The 21,169-nt window shown below is 43.1% G+C and overlaps 1 protein-coding gene across 4 annotated transcripts; it reads left to right on the forward strand.

The window, feature by feature from the left end:
* Positions 1-229: 229 nt before the first annotated feature.
* On the forward strand, positions 230-19,574 carry LOC128457470 (periostin). 4 transcript variants are annotated; one of them, XM_053442160.1, is made up of 27 exons: positions 230-486; positions 1,111-1,209; positions 6,104-6,168; positions 6,259-6,416; positions 6,715-6,879; positions 6,968-7,114; positions 7,255-7,396; positions 8,513-8,725; positions 8,822-8,956; positions 9,528-9,676; positions 10,055-10,191; positions 11,416-11,546; positions 11,694-11,824; positions 12,723-12,825; positions 12,916-12,983; positions 13,079-13,124; positions 13,212-13,247; positions 14,097-14,396; positions 14,497-14,532; positions 16,148-16,192; positions 16,304-16,390; positions 16,477-16,512; positions 16,638-16,673; positions 18,490-18,534; positions 18,646-18,732; positions 18,819-18,854; positions 19,045-19,574. In XM_053442160.1, exons 1-27 carry the CDS (start codon positions 368-370, stop codon positions 19,095-19,097), a joined length of 2,805 nt encoding a protein of 934 aa, XP_053298135.1. In that variant the 5' UTR covers positions 230-367; the 3' UTR covers positions 19,098-19,574. The 4 variants fall into 4 exon arrangements, with proteins under 4 accessions (XP_053298135.1, XP_053298137.1, XP_053298138.1 ...); XM_053442162.1 differs by lacking the exon at positions 18,490-18,534; XM_053442163.1 differs by lacking the exons at positions 14,497-14,532; positions 16,148-16,192; positions 16,304-16,390; positions 16,477-16,512.
* Positions 19,575-21,169: the final 1,595 nt, after the last annotated feature.

Below are 21,169 nucleotides of genomic sequence, written 5' to 3' on the forward strand. Positions count from 1 at the left end.
AGGTGGAGAGAGTCGTGTGAAACAACGTGAGGGGGGGGGGGGGGGACAATAGGCTCCAGAGCTCCAGGGAGGATCCTGACTCAGTGTGTGTGTGGGTGAGAGCAGGATCTCATGGTATGGAAAGGGAGGAAACTCAGGGAGGTGTTTTTTTTTTTTAAAGGAGTGGGTGGGTATGGGTGTGTGCTAGAGAGAGAAAGAGAGAGAGAGACCTGTTGGTATAAAAGCTCTGTCTCTCTCTCTCCCTCTCCTGTATGTCCAGTGTATTTGTTGTGTTGGGGGGGACCCCGGTTTTGTGTGTGTAAGTGTGTGTGTTTAAGTGTGTTTTTTAGCCATTTGCAAGTACACAGAGGACTGATAACATCCCAGGATGCATCAGCTGCTCGCCGTGACCTCAGCGCTGGTGGCGCTCTGCTGCCTGGGGAGCGTGGACTCTTCAGCCTACGACAAGATCGTCACCCACAGTCGCATACGGGCCCGGACTGAAGGGTAAGGAGACGGGACCGGGGGGGGGGGGGGGCATGAAACTTTCATTACAAAAGTTCTGCAGATTTAACTTTTTAATTCAGCAGATTTTTGTTGATATTAAGAACCCTGATCCATTTTCTTCACATTTATCTGCAGATAAATGAACATTAATTGTGTGATTACTTCAGAAGCAGGTCGGCCACAGTGAAGCGAATATCGATTCAAGCCATAATGGAAAATTCAATATTTTTTCTCACATTCATTTTCTTTTCTCCTATAAATATATGTCCCTGATTTAGCGTTTGAAAACGATTCTGCAGTGAACTTTTTACATTTAGGTTTTAGAAAGTTTTTCAATTAATTTATAGTAAGAAAAAGGATAAAGTGAGGATTCAAAACTAAATTAAAGTTTGATACGTTAAAAAAAACTGCACATGCATGTATAAATGGTTTGTTCTTTTCTCAACCTGTCTGCACCCCTCCCTGTTTCATACCCTCACTCAACAACCCTCACCTCCTCCTCTCATCTCATCCTCCTTTCTTCTTACCCGTCTCTCTCCCCTCCCATGCTCCCATATCCCGTCTCACCTTCCTCCTCCTTCTCCTCCTCCTCATCCACCTCATCATCTTCCTCCCCCCATCCAGGCCCAACGTGTGTGCTCTGCAGCAGGTCCTGGGCACCCAGAAGAAATACTTCAGCACGTGCAGGAACTGGTACAAACGCTCCATCTGCGGCAAGAAGGCGTAAGTCTTTACAGAGGGACTCAGGGGAGGAAGTTAAATGTCTTTGCACGGAGCCCAGCTGGTTCTCAACTCAAAGTTCAAAACAACAAATCCTGCACATTATAGTAACAGCTCTTTGAATTCTACCTCTGACAGGGGTGGGGTTGATATTGATCGATTTCACAGATTGCTTTCACCTCTTACCTGCTCACCTGTGTTTTTTTTTACTGCGGTTCAAATGGCCAAGGTCACGTCCAAATGAGTCCAACTGTGTGGACGCTCAGTCTCAGTCCGTCTCCTGTAGCCTGAGCGTGTAGCTGCATGTCTCATGTTCCTCTCTGAACCTGAACACAAACGTACATTTCAAACTAAAACGTTTAATACACGTCTTATTGGCAAATTTCTGATATTTTTTAAACGTGGAACGAGAGGACCCAGGCTATACAACATATCTTTTTTTGTTTTTCATGATGCTCTAACTCAACATATATATTACTCATCATCCTCACCCCCACAGCCCTCACACTCAATCCCCCTCCTTGTGTACGGGCCTGTTTTGTTGCCTGCGGGCGAGTTCACTCTATTGTCGACCTGTTGATGTTGTAAACTCTGCTCAGCAGTGATTGATGCTCCACCTCCCCTCAGATACATCTCAGCTGCTCAGGAAGAATTCTGTCTATATGCTCTTTGTGTGTGTGTGTGTGTGTGTGTGTGTGTGTGTGTGTGTGTGTGTGTGTGTGTGTGTGTGTGTGTGTGTGTTTGTGTGTGTGATGGACACTTTTCCTTAATTTTACCTTTGCACATTAGTTTTCTGTTAAAATGCTGTAATTCTACTTGGCATGTTTCCAGTTTTATGTGCATTATTTTTGTACATATTTCCATTTATTGTGATAATTACGGATATTTTACAGTAGTTTTAACTTTTTACTTGCTCTCTATGAACTGAGGAAACACAGCAAAGTGTAGTTTCCCTGCGTGGATCATGTTTTTCTGATTGTGAAACTACTTCAGAGACGTTTTGATTGCATTGAGTTTTGTGTCCCTCGGTGGGAGTAACACGCGTTCTATAATTCAGTGATAAAAATATTAAAATTATTATTTTTATCTGTTTTCGTTTCAAAATGCCCAAATACAGGAAATTACAACAATTTGACGCACCTAGAAAAAAGATTGATGAACTGCATGGAGGCACGTAGCTGATGGATTTAAGTCAGAGTAGTATTTCCTTGTGATGTGAGATGAGAAGACGTCAGGGTGAAATATGTGGAAAACCGCTGCTGATGTGTTGATGGAGTGTAAGGCTCGGCTGGAGCTCCCCTCTTCCTCACTTACTCTCATCTATCACACACACGCACACACACACACACACCTTCTCTTAGTCATACAATCATCTGTAATGGAACCAGGATTAGCATGAAAGTGAGGTGATGAGAGGGAGAGAGGAGAAGAGTGATTCAGTACTTGTGGATTCTAAAGAGAAAATAGGAAACTACAGGCAGCCGCAGGGCACAGAAGGAAAGTGATGAGGGTTTTATACCAAACATGTTTGGAACTGTAAAGATTTAATAAACAATAATTAAAATCTAAATTTTAAAGAAAGATTTCCAAGAAAGAAAGTGTGAATTAATCGTACATGCACAAATACAAATTATCAAGTGAGAGTTTTCCCTCTGTAAATCTCATTTACTAAGGTATATAATCAAGGTTAAAAGGAGTTCCATTACCCACAAGTTTCAATAGAAAGAAATAAAAACTAACTTTATATTAAATATAAATTATATAACTAAACTTAAAACACTGAAATAAAATGACACAGGCTTATATTTCCCTGTTCTGCACTTTATCGTGCATGCATCAAAACAAATCAGTCAAGTGCAATATATGAATTTGATCATTTGATGGATTAAAAAAGGGACAAACCCACAACTAAACGGCCGAACTAACACAGCAAAAAGAAAATGGGACCGAACTGAGCCACACTGTCCAGAGCCAGAGAAGTTGCCTCCCTCTGTGGTCACAGTGAGGACATCGTCTGGCAGCGGTGCAGGACGTCCACCCAGCTGTGGTTGTGTCTGAGCTGGATCTGGTGTCGATGAGTGATGAGCAGAGGGCGTCGAGGGCCTGAAGAGCCTGAATGCAGCATCTGCAGCAACAGACCTGGACAAGACCACTGAGAAACTGTTTTCAAGGAACAAATGAAATAGATGTGAATTCAAACTTTAATTCTTCCAATTATCCACCCTGGAGGTAAGTGATACCCGGGGGTTGAGCTGCTGAAGTGGAGATTCAGGTGGAAGCAATTATCTGGGTGTGCTGATGTGATGCTGGTGACGGACACGAGGCGCCGGGGGAGCAGAGGACGAACGCTTAGACACAGGTTGATTTGTGGTCACAGTAATAACGTCACTGATGGATGAGGCGTGTTAAAGTCACAGTGTGGTGTCTTATTCACAGTGAGTGGTTGTCATGTGTAGAGTAGAGTCATGTTGGCAAAGTCTGCAGGACGCAAGAAAACCAGATCATTCCTGACTGCATAATGGGAAAAAGCAGTGATGTTTTAGGCTGATGCCAGACATGCCTTCTTCTTGTGTGTGAGGGTACAGTATGTGTGTGTGTGTATTTGTGTTGCCCCATGTTTGCACATCTGCTCATCTGGAAGCCCCCTAGAGCTGCTTCGTGCAGCGAGACTGCCAGAGGCCTGGTTCCAGTGCGTTGGCCAGTTCTGTTACTGGTCTATTCTGCCTCCATTATCCTGTCAGTGTGCAGCTGGGGAGCGATGACTTCATACCTTCCTATGTGTGTGTGTGTGTGTGTATGTGTGTGTGTGTGTGTGTGTGTGTGTGTGTGTGTGTGTGTGTGTGTGAGTGTGTGTGTGTGTGTACGTGTGCATGTTTTGCATGATATCAATCAGTGTCAGAGCTCACAGGGATTTCTCTTTAGAGCAACAGTAGCAGATTCACAGATTCTGTGTCACTGCAAACCTTCACACACACACACACACACACACACACACACACACAGACACAGAAGAGGTTCACTTTAAACGTGTGAATCATTCCAGGGAGTTAACTGGAGAAAGTGAGTTGTGTTTTTTGGATGTTTGTGCACTGCATGTGTGGTTACGAAGGGAGGGAGTTGCTCTTTTTGTTTTGAATATGAATCCTGCAGAGGAAGCACAGGGTTCATATAGGAACACAGTATTTCCATGGGGGGGGGGGGGGGGGGGGGGGGGGTGGACAGAAAGCAACACACTCCACCAGTGTCCCCGTCTCTTTAGCAAACCCACTGGAAGCTGGAACCTTTGAGCGGCTTCGAGTTAAACCCCAATTAAATTTTATCCGGCGTTCGGGGACTCCGTGACTCGTTCTCTTGGCGAATCCTCGATGATGACTCACTGCTCGTTCTGTTTGAACCTTAGAACGAAGAGCGTTAACTTGGGACGAGTCCCAAACAAACGTCTGCTCTGTGTTATTCCTCAATGAGAATCTGCTCGGAAAAACACAATTTGCACGATTTAACCTAAATTTGATGGAATATTGACTTATGGCTCAAAGTGTCAGGTCTTCTCACAGTCTGGTCCGCTCGGCTGAGGGAGGAGGGTCGGAGTAGCAGCTCGTGTCTGCAGGTCCTCTCAGCTTCCTGCCAGGATGTTTCCACTACTTTCACATATTATCCTAAGCTTTTCCTTCCGCCCCCTAAATCCTTGAAATTGACACAAGAAGACAATTGTGTATCAAGGAATTAGATTAAATCAGACGGATACGAATGTCTGTTTGTTCTTCCTGATGAATACAAAGTGCCCGGTGGAGTCTAGTATTGTCTGTGGTGTGATTTAAAGGATGGAAAGGAGGTGATTTCCCTTTATTCTGACAAAAGGAGCCAAACACAAAATCCTGTCCAGTCAATTTTGTACATATGTGACAGCGTATTACACTAAACTATAAACAGCGATCAATCTTATGGACTTGATGACGATAAAAGCTAACGTACAAAAACTTGAACAAATAGAAATGTGTTGTATACCTCTACCACACAGTACAACAAGTTTTTCTATCTTCACTGAACACCCACTAATGACAAAGAATAATTACGCTTATAACAGAATTAGTAACGTTGCCCTGGAGCATTAACATTAAGAGAAAATGAGATTATATTTACAGTATATAAAAGCTCTGATTCCTCTGATTCCCTTAGAGCTCAGGCTGTTGAGTTGTTTTAATGTGACGGCCCACAGACGTTCTTCTCAACATGTTTTATCCGATTATCATTTTTTAAATCAGGGAAAAGCTGCAGAGGTTTGATCCCTCATCTCTCTGCTCTTTGATATTGGTGACGCACAGCTTGTCAGTGCTATTCATATTCTTCCTCTCATGTTTTTTTATCCTGTTCCTCTCACATGACTCTGCTCCTTCAGCTCTCCTCTAAGATTCTTGTATTTTATTTTGTTGGGCGGGTTGGTTGTTGTTGCACGAGATATTGGAAATGATGTCGGCTCGCTCACTCGCTCCTTCTCTCTTAGTTCTTTCTCTTTGATTGGTCGGCGGGGACTTGTCGGCCCTCTGCCAGTCGCCCTGTGAACCTCTTTCATGTCAGTGGTGTTTTTCTTACGTTTTTTTCATTCTCCTCGACAAGTTCGACTTCTTCTTCTCTTCTAACTTTCAAATGTTCTTTGCCCAATTATGGGTTTATATTTTGGTGAGTGAAATCCCTCCTCTTTCTGCAGCCTCACTCTCAGTCTGTCTCACATGTCTTCACCTCTCAGAGTCCAACATCTCGTCTGTCAGCTCTGCTTAATAATGCCTGAGGAATTCCTTTCTCCTCCGTATTGCATTACATATATTATATTGCATGGTTAAAGTTAATTAATGTCTTTTTAATCACTTACAAGTCTATATGTATGTGTTTCTTTGTGCAGGACGGCCCTATATGAGTGCTGTCCTGGGTACATGAGGCTGGAGGGGATGAAAGGATGCCCTGCAGGTAGGTGGCGCCAACCACAGACGAGAAGCACATAGGTCCAGTAGAGTCGCCTGTTTCTGTGCATGACACATTCCCTCTGCTTCCTTCCAGTGGCTCCCATCGACCACGTGTACGGTACGCTGGGGCTCGTCGGGGCTACAACCACACAGCAGTACGCCGACACTGCCGAGCTGAGAGCGGAGATTGAAGGCCAAGGCTCCTTCACCCTGTTTGCTCCGAGCAATGAAGCCTGGGACCAGCTCGACCCTGTGAGTGGAACTGAGGTCTAAAGAGAAAACAAATAAATTCATAAGAAGTGAAGAAATGAGGGGGCGCCCTTAGCTCGGTTGGTAGGGCGTCCCCCCCATGGGCCTCGGCCAGCAGCGGACCCGGGTTCGATTCCAGCCCGCGGTCGTTCTCTGCATGTCACTCCCCTCTCTGCCCCATTTCAACTCTGTCTCCAAAACTATCAATAAAGCATAAAAATGCCAAAAAATAATCTTAAAAAAAAAAAAAAAGAAGTGAAGAAATGAAAGTTAGAGACTTTTGATTGTGTGATTTCCCCAGTCTGTGCGGTCTGCCCTGGTGAGCAACGTGAACGTCGAGCTGTACAACGCTCTTCACTTCCACATGGTGAACCGACGTCTTCTGACAAAAGGGATGAAGGACGGCATGACTGTGAATTCCATGTACAACGACCTGGGGCTCCACATCAACCACTATTCGAATGGGGTCAGTTTATCCACAGTGTAAACAACAATACATGACTTCTAACCCCGTTTCCTGACTTGCCTTAACATAAGATTCCCCCCTTGTTAAGGTTGTGACAGTGAACTGTGCCAGAATCATCCACGGTAACCAGGTGGCCACAAACGGCGTGGTGCACGTGATCGACCGGGTCATCAGCGCCGTGGGCAGAACCATCAAGGATGTCCTGGACGTGGACGATGACCTCTCCTCCTTCAACGTATGTAAAACACACAGCGCGCTAAATACAAAGGGTTTCAAAGTCAACATTTTGAAGTGAAGAGTAAAGAGTCAAGAATGGACCCAATGACAAAAAGGATCCTCCGGTTATGAGACCCTTCGATTTGTCTTGTTTCCCAGGCTGCAGCTTTGGCCTCTGGTATGATGGACAAGCTGGACCAGCCGGGACAGTTCACCCTGTTCGCACCCACCAACGAAGCCTTTGACAAACTGAACCCAGGCTACCTGGAGCGTATCATGGACAACAAGGATGTTATTGCAGGTGATATACATATAATGACATAACCTGATAGCATATCTCCCTTTGGTTGACTTGCATCTGCATAGTCTCAAGGAATGTTTTAGCCTAGAAGGGATCTAGCAGTAGTCCAAACTGAAATATCTCAACAACTGATGGATGTTGGCTATGAATTTTTATTTAGACATTCATGGTCCCCAGAGTATGAACCCTACTAGCTTTGGTGTTTCTTCTAACACCGCTTGCTGATTTGAGTTGTTTAAAAATACCAGTGAAATGGCTCAGCTCAGTTAGAGTTTTCTATATTTTTAGAGAGAAGCCTCTTTTGATTTCATTTCCTTTCTGAGGCTGATGAGGATAACGATATTTTAATCTTTAGATAAATTATCCTAGAGTTTACAGATACCACAACTTTACTCTGAGTGCCAATGTGAGGTTGATGCTTTTTCAGTCGAATGGATTCACATAAAATCTGCTTCAAACATACATATCTCCTTGATTCTTTATCTAAAAAGCTAAGCTAATTTATCTAAACTTACACACCTGTCACATTCCCAGGCAAACATAAGTAGACACCCACTCACACACAAGTTCACCCACGCACTCTGCAACGCAATCAGGAAACTCCGAGTCTCCACGGTGGCAGCTTATCTGCTTATTTGTTGAATCACTGGTCGGGAATGTTTATAAACATGAAGCCGGTTAGTGGCGTCCTCTGGGAGCACGATATAACCTCACATTCATTCTCAGCCACATCGAAAACAGTTTTCTGATCAACCATCTTAGAACTTCCACCGGAGTTAAGATAACATGGATCCTTGTGGCTTGTTTCTACCGTTCATTTGAATTTCTGTGGGTCTGGAACAGATTCCCATGTTGTAACTGCGTTTTGCAGGCCAGTTTCTTCTTGCTCAGTTTGACAGTTGGACTCAGTCGAGTGGTAACTTCATATCAGGATGTTGATAGAATTACCCAAGTATTTCCAAAAGAGCTGAAGAAATATGTGAGTGTAGCCTGATTACAAAAATAACCACACAACCCACAGAGGCTGTAAAAGTGCGAAATCTGATCAGGTACATGTTGGAAATTCTCAACCTCTCTTTCTCACAAACGTTCCTCTCACCGTCTGTTTCCCATCAGCCCTTGTGAACTACCACCTGCTGAAGACTGTCCAGTGCTCCGAGGCGATCACGGCCGGATCGGTGTATGAGACGGAAGAAGGCAGCAACATAGAGATCGGCTGCGACGGCGACAGTCTGACGGTGAACGGCATCAAGATGGTGCTGAAGAAGGACATCGTCACCACCAACGGCGTCATCCACCTCATCGACCAGGTGCTCATCCCCGACTCAGGTAAAAATATAAATCTCAACTCTAACACATGTTCAAATCCTTTAGCGATGTCGTTCTGTGATCAGCAACATGTCGTGTTCATGTGATTCACACCAGCCAAGGACGTGTTTGAGCTGATGGGAGAGACACAGAGCGTGTTCACCGACATGGTGTCCGAACTGGGATTAGCCTCCGCCATGCGTCCGCAGACTGAATACACGCTTCTGGCCCCAGTCAACGGAGCCTTCACCAGTGAGTTGATCTCCAGTCTTGTTTGCACAGTAGTTTTGAGTAACCACAACATTCTGATGCTTCGCAAAATGTGATGGAAAATTAAAAAATGTTCCTTGAAAGACATGTACACTTTATTTAAAGTAAAATTTAAAGAACACATTAGAGACACTAGAATTGCATTAAATGGCGTTAATACCTCTCCTTAAATTAAATCATATCTCAGCTACACATCCGTGTTAGTTACATGTTTCTAACCCTGGATGTTACCAGACAGTCCAATGAAACAACATGTAAACCCACTAGCTCCAGGTTTTAATGTGGAAACACCCAGAATTCCACACACTCATCAATACCAACCCCTGAAATCTGACCAAAAAGTGAAAAGGGAAAGTGAAAAATCCTGGACCCATCTAATCCTCATCAAAATTTGGTTGGTTCTTCCCTAACCCATACCGCATCCCTCCACTAGGTTCCGTTCTAATCCGTCCAGTACTTCCTGTTTAATCCTGCTAAAAACAAACACCAGTACAACCACAGCCTCCAAGGGAATAAGACATAATGTATAATGCAACTTGTCTGTGTTTGTCAGATGAGGTGATGTCGACAGATCAAAATCTGCTGAGGTACATCTTGGAAAACCACATCCTGAAGCTGAAAGTCACACTGAGCGAGCTCTACAACGGGCAGCTGCTAGAAACTCTGGCTGGCCAGCTCCTCCGGGTCTTCATCTACCGCACCGTGAGTCCAACACAGGCGATCACAGAACAGGAAGAACAGGAGAAAAGATAAAGAAGAGAGGATGGAAAGATAGCAGAGAGAGTTGGCTTCCATTCCCGGGAACCTTATCAAGTGCTAACCTGATTTTTTTTGTCTTTGAGATATAAACAAACACAATAAAGCAGCGGGTCTTTTCCAGTGCTCTTGGCAAATTAAATCCTTTCTGCTCTGGTGGCTCAGATATTAGAATCAGCTGTTCATTTCGTCACAGGATTGAATTGTCCTGTTTGATTTATGCAAACACGATAATGTGGCAGCCGGCTTCCCTTAAATCCAAATGCTTAACAGATTTGCACAAAGGCTTTTCATGGATACCTGAAGCTCTGCTCTCTTTGTTAGGCTGTGTGTATAGAAAATGCCTGCATGGTGCGTGGCAGTAAGGAGGGAAGCAACGGGGCCGTCCATCTTATGAACTCTCTCATCAAACCGGCCAAGAAGACGATGTACGAGCTCCTGCTTGCTGACGGACGCTTCAAGTAAGAACTGCTTCTCATTTTTTGCTCATCAGCTGGTCTGACCAGAGGTTGACTGCAGGTATAAGCAGGGAGGAGCTGGTTTCTCACACAAAACAGCGACAACCTCCCAACTATAGCAACCTTCATGCTCAAAATGCGCAAATATGTGGACTATTTGAATTGTTCAAACTGTCAGGATCCATCCTTTAATGGAGCGATGCCTTCGAGTTACCTCAGGCAGTCGACTTGAGTCAACCTGGAGGCTCTGGCCAGGGGATTAAAGATTTTTGCGTGCGGTCGAAGCCAAGACATAATACTCATAAACATGAGTTATATGAACAAACAGTTTTTTTACAAATAGTCTCCACGGCGGAAATTATACTTTTTAATGAAGGTGATCTCCTCCAATCATGCAAATTTGAATTAATGAATTATTAATGAATTAAATACACTCTAGGTATTGCCGCCATAGTCCACTATGTCTTGGGCACTATAATGTTGCTCTAGTTCTTAGCTCTGGAAAACATTTGAATGTTTTGTGCCATGTTGAAAACATTTAAAACACATACAACATACGGAGAGATTTACTCACTAATCACTAATACGATTAATCTGCATTTCATGAACTCGTTTGGCAAAGGACTGAATGTAATGGACATTGATGTAAGAATCCCACACTCCAGCTTCGGGTGATTAGGATGATGAATACTTTGTTTATACATTCTAACTTAGTGGAGCCTATTAAGTGGTTTTCCATACTGTGGGCTACTCCACACACATTTGACAGAACACAATAATCTACCAAGTATTAGTGCTTTTCCACACATTTCACATTTCCTGGCTCGGTGACAAACACTCGCGCCCTCTGATTATTAACTGAGGAGGCAGATGTGTGAACGAGCGGCGCCCACAGAAGATCATGTGTCTCACACATATCCCAACCTCAACGACCACAATCCCCCCCTCTCTGAAATGAGCAACACATTTTACCAGTTTTCAATCCAATTATGAGATGAAGTTTAGCCTCGTCGCAAACCATTAGAGCTGGAGCTGCTATTACTGGTGGAATACGTCACTGACCATGAGTATAAAAAGCAGGACTTTCATTGCTGCCTTTGTAGATTATAAAACATCATCAGAATTATTGATTTACAGGCAAAAATTGTCAACTTGCACGTCGCTAGATTTAACCAATTTAATGACTTTCTGCTTTCCTTATTTCTTACTTTATTTGAATGAATGTAGGATTTTCCTGTCACTGATGGAAACTGCCGATCTGACCGATCTGCTGAAGCAGGAAGGCTCCTCCACCATCTTTGCACCGACTGACGAAGCGTTCGACGGCCTGAGTAGAGAAGACTTCGCTCTGCTCAGAAGTAAGTGACATAAACACACGTTCACCGAAAAGAAGGAATACTGTCGAGCTGGCTCGTTTGGATTTAGAAATCTACAATGCAGGAATGAGGGGATAGAAATTTGCTAATAGAACGTAGATCATGTTTAACTTGTGTTCTCGTTGACAGGTGATCTGAATGTCCTGAGAACCATCCTGCTGTACCACTTCAGCAATGGCATCTTCATTAATGGAGGACTTGAGGGAGGAGTTACCAATCTGCTCAAAACGCTGCAGGGCAACAACCTGCAAGTTAAGTCTGTACGTACAACCGCTCTGTGTTCATGTGGGGAGTCGTGTCCTGAGAGCAAATATGAGGCTTATGGTCTCAATCGTTCTATATTTTAAATAATGTCCTTGAATTATTTAGTCGAAAAACACCATATCTTCATAATGTTAGAGAAATAGATTCTTTCTTTGTCGTTGTCCCATCCTTCCACCATGATATTTTCATTTTAATCCAGCTTTTCCCCACATTCTCATTTAAACTATTGCAATTGAAGAGTCGTAGTTCAAAGCTGGATATATTTGGAGAATGGCCAGAAGTAATAAAATCTGTCTTCCTGTCATTTCCAGCAGCACCCACTCCCATTTCCTGGTCTGATCCCTTCCACCTCCCATTTCCACTCTTTTTCTTTATCTTCCTTTCTGTCTTAATTTCAATTTTGTCATAATTTCCCTGCAATTACCTCAATTCAGCCCCTTTCCTATAACAATATCCAGTTATCAGCCATAATGTCACCTGAGGCTGACAGGACCCACTGAGCAGACACAGGAAAGCTTGTGTGGGATAAGGTGCTGTTAGGAGAGCTGCTTATTCAGTCCTCAATCTGTTCAAATGGAGAGAAAGTGAGTTGATAGGTTTTTAAAATGTGGATTGAGACAGAAGGTGATGTGGCTCAATGGTCTATGTGGGTGAGAGGAAGCCTATCCCTTACTTCCAGTTCCACCTCCACTCACAACTGTGGAGTCAATTAAATAGCAGGGAATCTGAAATTGAAGCATCGACACCTGGAAAACCTCTCATGTCAAACCATTAAAAAAAAAAGGGAATGCCTCAGTGAAGTGGTTTTTAAAGCAGAACCTGATGGAACGCACAAATTAATTCTACAACCTATTAGTTACACATGTGCATTCATTGTTTCTCTGTTTTTCTCAGGTTAACAACTCTATTCATGTCAACTCTGTGCAAGTTCCTTCCAGCGACCTTATGGCCACAAATGGCGTGATCCATATCGTGAAGAACGTTCTCTATCCCGGAGGTGGGAACAACGTGCACTAGCAGAAAGTCATGAAATGTTCCCTGAGTGTGTGGCTGCATGATGTTTACTAATGCTGCGTGTGACTTTCAGATCTTCCTGTGGGCCGTCAGGAACTCATGGTCATCCTGCAGAAACTGATCCGATACATCACGATAAAGGTAATGAAAGAGAAAACTCACACATGTGAATATGTTCAGCTCACGTCTGTGTAGGTTGTGTTTTAAAACCTCCTATAACCTGCTTTTCTCTTCAGTATGTCTCTGGATTTACTTACACTGAGATCCCACTCACTTCCTACAGTAAGTGTCTCTGTCGCTGAACGAATGAACAGTATGTCTCCCTTATTGTGTCTGCAGCAACTCATAACCTATTGTGTTACTTCACAGAGAGGACCATCACTACAACTCACTATATTGAAACAGGTGAGACCACTGTTATTAACCACATGACTGAAAGTTAGGAATTAGTTTCATCAGGGATTTGATTTGTTCTCGGTGTGTTTATAGGAAAATCATAAGTGACTTTGAAACGAACAGATGTCCTTTGTTTAAAAAAGGAGCAAGTGAAATCTAATCTGCAGCTACCTGCCTGTTCCATCACTGTCTTTGTTCCGTTCTGGCCTCTTCCCTGGACCCTCTACTTTGTTCCTCTCACTGTTACTTAAATCCACTGGGGCCTCTTGGGATATTTAATCAACTCCTTCAGAGATGAGGTAATTAAGCTGTCAGAGCAGAACATGGTCAGAGATCGTAGCAGACTCTTGGTTCTTCCAGCTACTCACATGGACGGAAGCAGGCTTTGATTTATTATAACAAAGAAGAGATGCGACCTGATTCCTCAAAGGTCCTTACGCACATGAAGTGGATCAGAGAGCTGGAGGTTCGGCTCGCTGAGAGGTTACATTTTTAGGGGCTACACATGTTTGCTTTATTAAATTTATGGAAAGAATTAAGTCAATGTGTATTATGTTTTCTATTACTACTTTTTGGGATTTATTCAGAAATGTGATGTAGAGACACAGTACGGCTCATAGGATGGGAGTGATGGGTGAAAAGAAAAAGTGGTTCATCTTGTCAGAGCAAACAATATATTTGTATTAACTAAAAATGGAACTTGCTCTAATTTAAAGGTGTGGTTCTGATCTACAGCTCTTTAAACTAAATTAAATTTGTGAATGAAGGATAGAATACATGTGGTGCTCTTTAAAGATGACCTATCTGTATTATCGTGATTATGGGATGGTCACGTCTCCCTCTTCTCTGTCTCAACAGTCCCCGATGTGACGAAGGTGATCAGAGTGATGGAAGCAGAACCAAAAGTCACCAAGGTGACCAGGGTCATCGAGGGGGACCCGGAGTTCACCACGCTCACGAGAGTCATCGAAAAGGAACCGACTGTCACCGAGGTGGTCATCAAGGGGGAGCCGGTGGTCACAAAGGTCACCAGGGTCATCGAAACCGGCCCAAAAATCACCAAGGTGGTTGGTGAGGGGGACCCATCCTTCACCAAACTGACCAGGGTCATCGAAACCGGGGATCCAAGAGTAACCAAGGTCACAAGAGTTATTGAGGGTGAGGTCGACCTTCATATTGTTGTGAGATGATGAGATTTTACAAAGGTTTCGGCACCGATTTCAATGACACACCGTATATTTAATTCTTATCGACACAGGTGGAGAGTTTGATGCTGACGGGAAAAGAATTCAAGGTCAGTTTCTATTGACACATTTTCTGCCATGAGCTGGTCGGGCTGCTTCTAAGAGGTTTCATGTCCTCTAACGGCTCTTTTAACAAATGCATCAATCTTAAGTGAGCATCATGTCCTATGACATCGATGTCATGGTGTGCACCATCTCAACCTTAAAGGAACATGTGTGAACGTGTTTATTCGTAGATTTTTACTCGATATTTATTCATATAACTATCCGCACTAAGAAGGACAGAGTTTTTGTATTCACATCTTCAGGGGCATTTATCAAATCAAACTAATTATACAAACGACAAACTAATTGCTGCTGATTATGAAGATCAGTCAGATTAACTTTATTAACTGGTATTTGTGACCAGACCATCAAATGTAAAAGTTTGCAGGTTTAGGGTAAGACAGGGAATTATAATTATCCAAAAGAAAAACAGTTCACTATGAACTGTGTAAATTTACTGCTTCTTCTTTGTAATATTCATAGTTTAATGTGGCCTACATCACAGACAGATTCAGGAGAGTATAGAAACCAGGTCTAGAAAACAATTATGTTAAATAGCTGGAGCAGTTATGTTGTTTCCTGTTGTTACCCATAATAACTTGCTGTGCTAATGGACAGTTGTATATGTTTCACACAGGGGACACTTTTAAATACACTGTTCACTAGAAATAAGAGTTTATTATCGGAGGCTTTTGGCCAGTCAACATTCAAAACTCCACCACAGCACATTCAGGTGAATGATGTTCACAGAGGTTGAATTCTACCGTCCGTCACGTGTCTGTAAACGTCTGTCTACTGACAAAGGTGCACCGTGACTTGGATGTCTGTCCATCTCGTCGCTCATCCATCTGTATTAATCTCTGTCAGTGCTGCTGTCCCTCAGGAGACGCAGCATTACTCTGCCTATCATCACTCTCCTGTGTGTACATGAGCAGTGTGCAGTTGTAACGGGACATTTTGAGTTTGCCGATCTCCAAAATGCCACTGGCTTGCAGTGTGGCTGCAGGGGCGGTGAGCTTCAAGCTTCAACTGCATCTCTGGTGTCTTGCAGCTTTGTGAGTGGGCTTTAGAGGAATTCACTCTCTCTCTCTATGTGTGAGCTGAACGCCCCCTGCAAACCTGAGTGTTTGTGTGTGTGTGTGTGTGTGTGTGTGTGTGTTATAGGACACCTTTGGGGATGTATGTCAGATTAAAGAACACTAATGTGGGAACAGCTTTTCCAGTTGAGGTCCTCAACTGGGAAAAGTCAGATTTTAGGGTTATGCTGCGTTCACACCTAAAGTGAAGCAAATTTTGTGTTGGATGAGATTACATACAAAGTCAATGCAAAGAAGCTGTGGTCCAGACGCACTTCCCCTCACATGTGGTGCAAATGCAGCATTAGGGTTTGTGTAGTCTCCAGGAAATGAATGGAAGATGTGTACTGTCCCTGAAAGTGACCTGTGACAACATCTGTGTGCGTGTCCATGAATCCTGCACGTCTGTGCTTGACTTCTTGTGCGGTAGCGGAGGAGGTGTTTTACCGGGTGTATGTACCTGTCAGTCTGTCCGTCTGTCAGTCAGCACAGTTGCTCAGTCGTTAAATGACTTTCAACTCCCTTCTCCGCTGCCGGTCTGAAGGTGGAGCCAGGCACACCAAGGAGAACGAGCCTCATATCATTGAGGGTAGGGTCTCAAAAAAGCATTTTCTAAACTGCAAACCCATTCATGATTTTGCTTGTGAAGGTAGAACTGCAGAGCATGTTGGGTCTAACGGTTTTGTTTTGAAACGTTCAGGTCCAGACTTCTCAAAAATCACCACCATCCACGGCAACCCGGATATGATCCTTGAGGAATCAGAGAGGATTACCAAACTCATTAGAGGTAAACACTCATAACGGCAGAAAGAGTTTGTGTAGTACATGTGTTGCACGTGTGCGCAGGCTGACTGTGTTCTCCTCGTTTCCCAGAGGGAGGTAGAGGAGCACCCAGCAGAAGACCACCAGGTAAGAGCTCTGTTATTTGATGACACATTCAACACCAAGGATTTTGCCAAAAACTATACGATTACTCCTCGGATTTCCATTATCGATTTTAATGACACACTGTACCTTTTATTATATTGACGCAGGTGGAGAGTTTGATGCTGATGGGAAAAGAATTCAAGGTCAGTTTCTCTAGACATATTTTCTGCCATGAGCTGGTCGGGCTGCTTCTAAGAGCTTCTGGTTCTTGTCCTCTAACGGCTCTTTTAACAAATGCATCAATCCTAAGTGAGCATCGTGTCCTCTGTGATCATCTAAAACCTCAAACACATCGATGTCATGGTTTGGACCATCTCAACCTTAAAGGAACATGTGTGTACGTGTTACTCATCGATTTTTACTCAACATTTATTTATATAAGTATCCGCACTAAAATGGAAAAGGTTTTTTCATTATATCAAATAAATCTTATTATATAACCCACAAACTAATTGCTGCTGATTATGAAGATCAGTGAGATTAACTTTATCACCTGGTATTTGTGACCAGACCATCAAATTTTAACGTTTGCAAGTTTAGGGTAAGACAGGGAATTAAAAATTATCCAAAAGAAAAACAGTTCACAATGAACTGTGTAAATTTACTGCTGCTTTTTTTTAATAGTCATAGTTTTATGTGGCCTACATCACAGACAGACTCAGGAGAGTATAGAAACCAGGTCTAGAAAACAATTATGTTAAATAGCTGGATCAGTGGTGTTGTTTCCTGGTGTTACCCATAATAACTTGCTGTGCTAATGGACAGTTGTATATGTTTCCCACAGAGGACACTTTTAAATACACTGTTCACTAGAAATAAGAGTTTATTATCGGAGGCTTTGGCCAGTCAACATTCAAAACTCCACCAAAGCACTTTCAGGTGAATGATGTTCACACAGGCTCAGTGTTGATGCCACAGAGGTTGAATTCTACCGTCCGCCACGTGTCTGTAAACGTCTGTGTACTGACAAAGGTGCACCGTGACTTGGATGTCTGTCCATCTCGTCACTCATCCATCTGTATTAATCTCTGTCAGTGCTGCTGTCCCTCAGGAGACGCAGCATTCACTCTCCTGTGTGTACATGAGCAGTGTGCAGTTGTAATGTGACATTTTGAGTTTGCCGATCTCCAAAATGCCACTGGCTTGCAGTGTGGCTGCAGGGGCGGTGAGCTTCAAGCTTCAACTGCATCTCTGGTGTCTTGCAGCTTTGTGAGTGGGCTTTAGAGGAATTCACTCTCTCTCTCTATGTGTGTGAGCTGAACGCCCCCTGCACACCTGAGTGTTTGTGTGTGTGTGTGTGTGTGTGTGTGTGTTATAGGACACCTTTGGGGATGTATGTCAGATTAAAGACCATTAATGTGGGAACAGCTTGTCCCAGTTGGGGTCCTCAACTGGGACAAGTCCGATTTCAGGTCAACGTCAGGGTTATGCTGCGTTAACAACTAACGTGAAGCAAATTTTGTGTGGCATGAGATTACATACACAGTCAAAGCAAAGAAGTAAATTTACTTCCGATTCCATTGGACTGTTATTGGCTTCACCCGCTCGAGTTGAAATATTTGTACTCAAGCGTAAGATTCGGTAGTGAGGTTGAAATTCACCAAAGACAGTTCCTGACACTGACCCCAAGATAGCACATTATTAAACTGGCAACTGGTCAGCCTCAGGTAACGCTGTCATCCAGACACAGTTCCCCTCACATGTGGTGCAAATGCAGCATTAGGGTTTGTGTAGTCTCCAGGAAATGAATGGAATATGTGTACTGTCCCTGAAAGTGACCTGTGACAACATCTGTGTGCGTGTCCGTGAATCCTGCACGTCTGTGCTTGACTTCTTGTGCGGTAGCGGAGGAGGTGTTTTACCGGGTGTATGTACCTGTCAGTCTGTCCGTCTGTCAGTCAGCACAGTTGCTCAGTCGTTAAATGACTTTCAACTCCCTTCTCCGCTGCCGGTCTGAAGGTGGAGCCAGGCACACCAAGGAGAACGAGCCTCATATCATTGAGGGTAGGGTCTCAAAAAAGCATTTTCTAAACTGCAAACCCATTCATGATTTTGTTTGTGACGGTAGAACTGCAGAGCATGTTGGGTCTAACGGTTTTGTTTTGAAACGTTCAGGTCCAGACTTCTCAAAAATCACCACCATCCACGGCAACCCAGGTATGATCCATGAGGAATCAGAGAGGATTACCAAACTCATTAAAGGTAAACACTCATAACGGCAGAAATAGTTTGTGTAGTACATGTGTTGCACGTGTGCGCAGGCTGACTGTGTTCTCCTCGTTTCCCAGAGGGAGGTAGAGGAGCACCCAGCAGAAGACCACCAGGTAAGAGCTCCGTTATTTGATGACAAAAACTACACGATTACTCCTCGGATTTTCCACTATCCACCGTTTCAAGTTCCAACTGTTCTTCACGTCCCTCATGAGTTTCCTCCTCCACAAGTTTTCTCTCGTCTTTGTTTTCTCTCTCCCCCTCTGGCTCCGTCCGTTAACTCCCTGTGTTTGGTGTTCACAGCTGGGATGAGGAGGGCGAGGCTGGTCCGGCGTCACCACAAGCCGAGGCAGTGAATCCCAGCACAGCGCCGGGCTCACCGCGGGGACTGAATGCACCTCGAGCGCTCCTGGTCGAGTGCTGGAGGGTTAAACTATGGACCAACAGGGAGACATCGAATCATTCTAGCTTTGTGATTGTTCACCGTTCCACCTGGACCATACTGTATGTGATAGGCATGATGTGTAATAGCATTGCAGTAACATTAGAAAATACCCTTCATGTAAGTGTGCATGGGAAATATGAATTTGTGCCGTTGGGTGGATGGTGTGTAAGGTGAGATATATTCTACCGTAGAGAGTTTTTGCTTTTTTTAATTAAAGTCATGTCACTTTGTAAACTTGGCTTGGGAAGAGTTGTGTATGCCTTTTTATATGGTGCTTGTTCTCTGTACAATAGATGCATTTTAAAGAAACAGTGTTTTGCTACCATTGATGCTGTATCGTACCTTTGTAAATTATCACATGGTGATTAAAAAACACAATGAATTTTTATCCAGTATTCAATCATTCTTTGCAGCCTCTAAATTCACAAAGTTACCTGGGTTTAAAGTTAACTTTGTCTTAATATACACACATATCCCATGATTCCCCTCAGGAAACCACATTTAAATTTAGTAGATCCAGATTTTTATTTGGATCAGCACCAAGTTGCACACACTCATAAATATCGATCCCATAAAGGGTCATTTCTGTTTGTTTTTTCATCAAGATCCTTGAATTATTCCCCAGGAAATCAAAGAAGAAGTAGAAAACGCTCCATCTCATCGTGTTTAAATTCAGATTCCCTTACTGACACCAAGCTTTTGTGCAATCCTAAATCCACGAACAAATGCTGAGGTTGTAGCTGCAGTTGACAATCAACACTAATATGGACAAATTTAAAAGAAGCTGCATTAGAAGTGAGCTTCATCCTCATCTACCAACACAGAGTATGAGAACAGAAGCATTCTAGTACCTTAAATATGACTCTTAGCTTGAATCTGGAAAGAGATTCGTTTTTCTTGGAAATAAATTAAACTGATTGATGACGAGTGTCTCGGTGAAATGAGCCCATCGCAAATCTGCATCACGTAATTAACCAAGACAAAAGCAAATGAATATAAAGTTTCACATTCGCACCATCAGCCTCGTGGTACTCAAACTTTTGGTTTTATTTCAATCCTAAATCAATAGAGCACAGAGAAAAAAACACTGTAGGATTTAAGAGGCAGAAACTCTGAAGTGAATAGTTTCATTTTTCTCTGGTTTCACAAGTATGTTGAATAGATTATTCCACGTTTAACAGCTTTTCCAAAAGTGACGCCTGATACTGGGTGAATCTTTTTCCATTTGGCTTCAGTAACATTTTAAAACGACCTGTTCTAAAGTACTAAACAATACTTTTCTCTTCTCTCTTGTTACAGAGATGGAGGGGTTAGCCAATTTCTACAGACACTCCTGCATATATCACATTCTTTAGTATTAACATTATGACGTTTTCAAGATATTAGCATAATTTTTACTCTAAGATATACAAACCACCATTCATGGTCGTTACAGGTTTTTCTGACCACACATGAATGCGCAGAATGACAAGACCCAGTAAAAGTATAGTTGTACTTATCCTTCTTCATTGTGTAATAAGTGGCTACTATGTATTTAATACAGATTATTTTTTAAATACACACCTTCGTGGACATTAATATATATATAACACAAGGTTGAGTCAAGCAGAATCGTGCATCTTCTTGGTATTTACACTTGTGAATACTTACACATTTATCCGACCTGGGGGGGTTTACACTACATGATGAGCCACGTGAATCTTAATCAACTTCATCTGATAAACTCTGCACCGTGAGAACATGTGCATAAACACTGTAAACAGGCCAGATTGGAGGAATTACATAACAGTTACATAAATGCATTTTTTTTTTTTAACTGTATCACATGCATCAGTAATACTTCACACGTGTGCATCCACTGGACTCGTGTTTTCCTGCAGTTTATTACATGTCCCCCCTGAAAAGCAGACGGAGATGGGACGGAGAGTGAAAATTTATTAAATACTTCACGTGTAGCGTCGCTCCTGGGCAGCATCGTTAAAA

This window comes from Pleuronectes platessa, chromosome 15 (assembly GCF_947347685.1).
Source record: "Pleuronectes platessa chromosome 15, fPlePla1.1, whole genome shotgun sequence".
Lineage (NCBI taxonomy): Eukaryota > Metazoa > Chordata > Actinopteri > Pleuronectiformes > Pleuronectidae > Pleuronectes > Pleuronectes platessa.

Excerpts from the sequence above, each read along its gene's own strand:
- LOC128457470 (XM_053442160.1), top strand. The coding sequence starts at position 368 with ATGCATCAGCTGCTCGCCGTGACCTCAGCGCTGGTGGCGCTCTGCTGC. Across the intron at positions 16,391-16,476 it reads GATTACCAAACTCATTAGAG|AGGGAGGTAGAGGAGCACCC; the intron begins GTAAACACTCAT and ends CTCGTTTCCCAG. Across the intron at positions 18,855-19,044 it reads ACCCAGCAGAAGACCACCAG|CTGGGATGAGGAGGGCGAGG; the intron begins GTAAGAGCTCCG and ends TGGTGTTCACAG.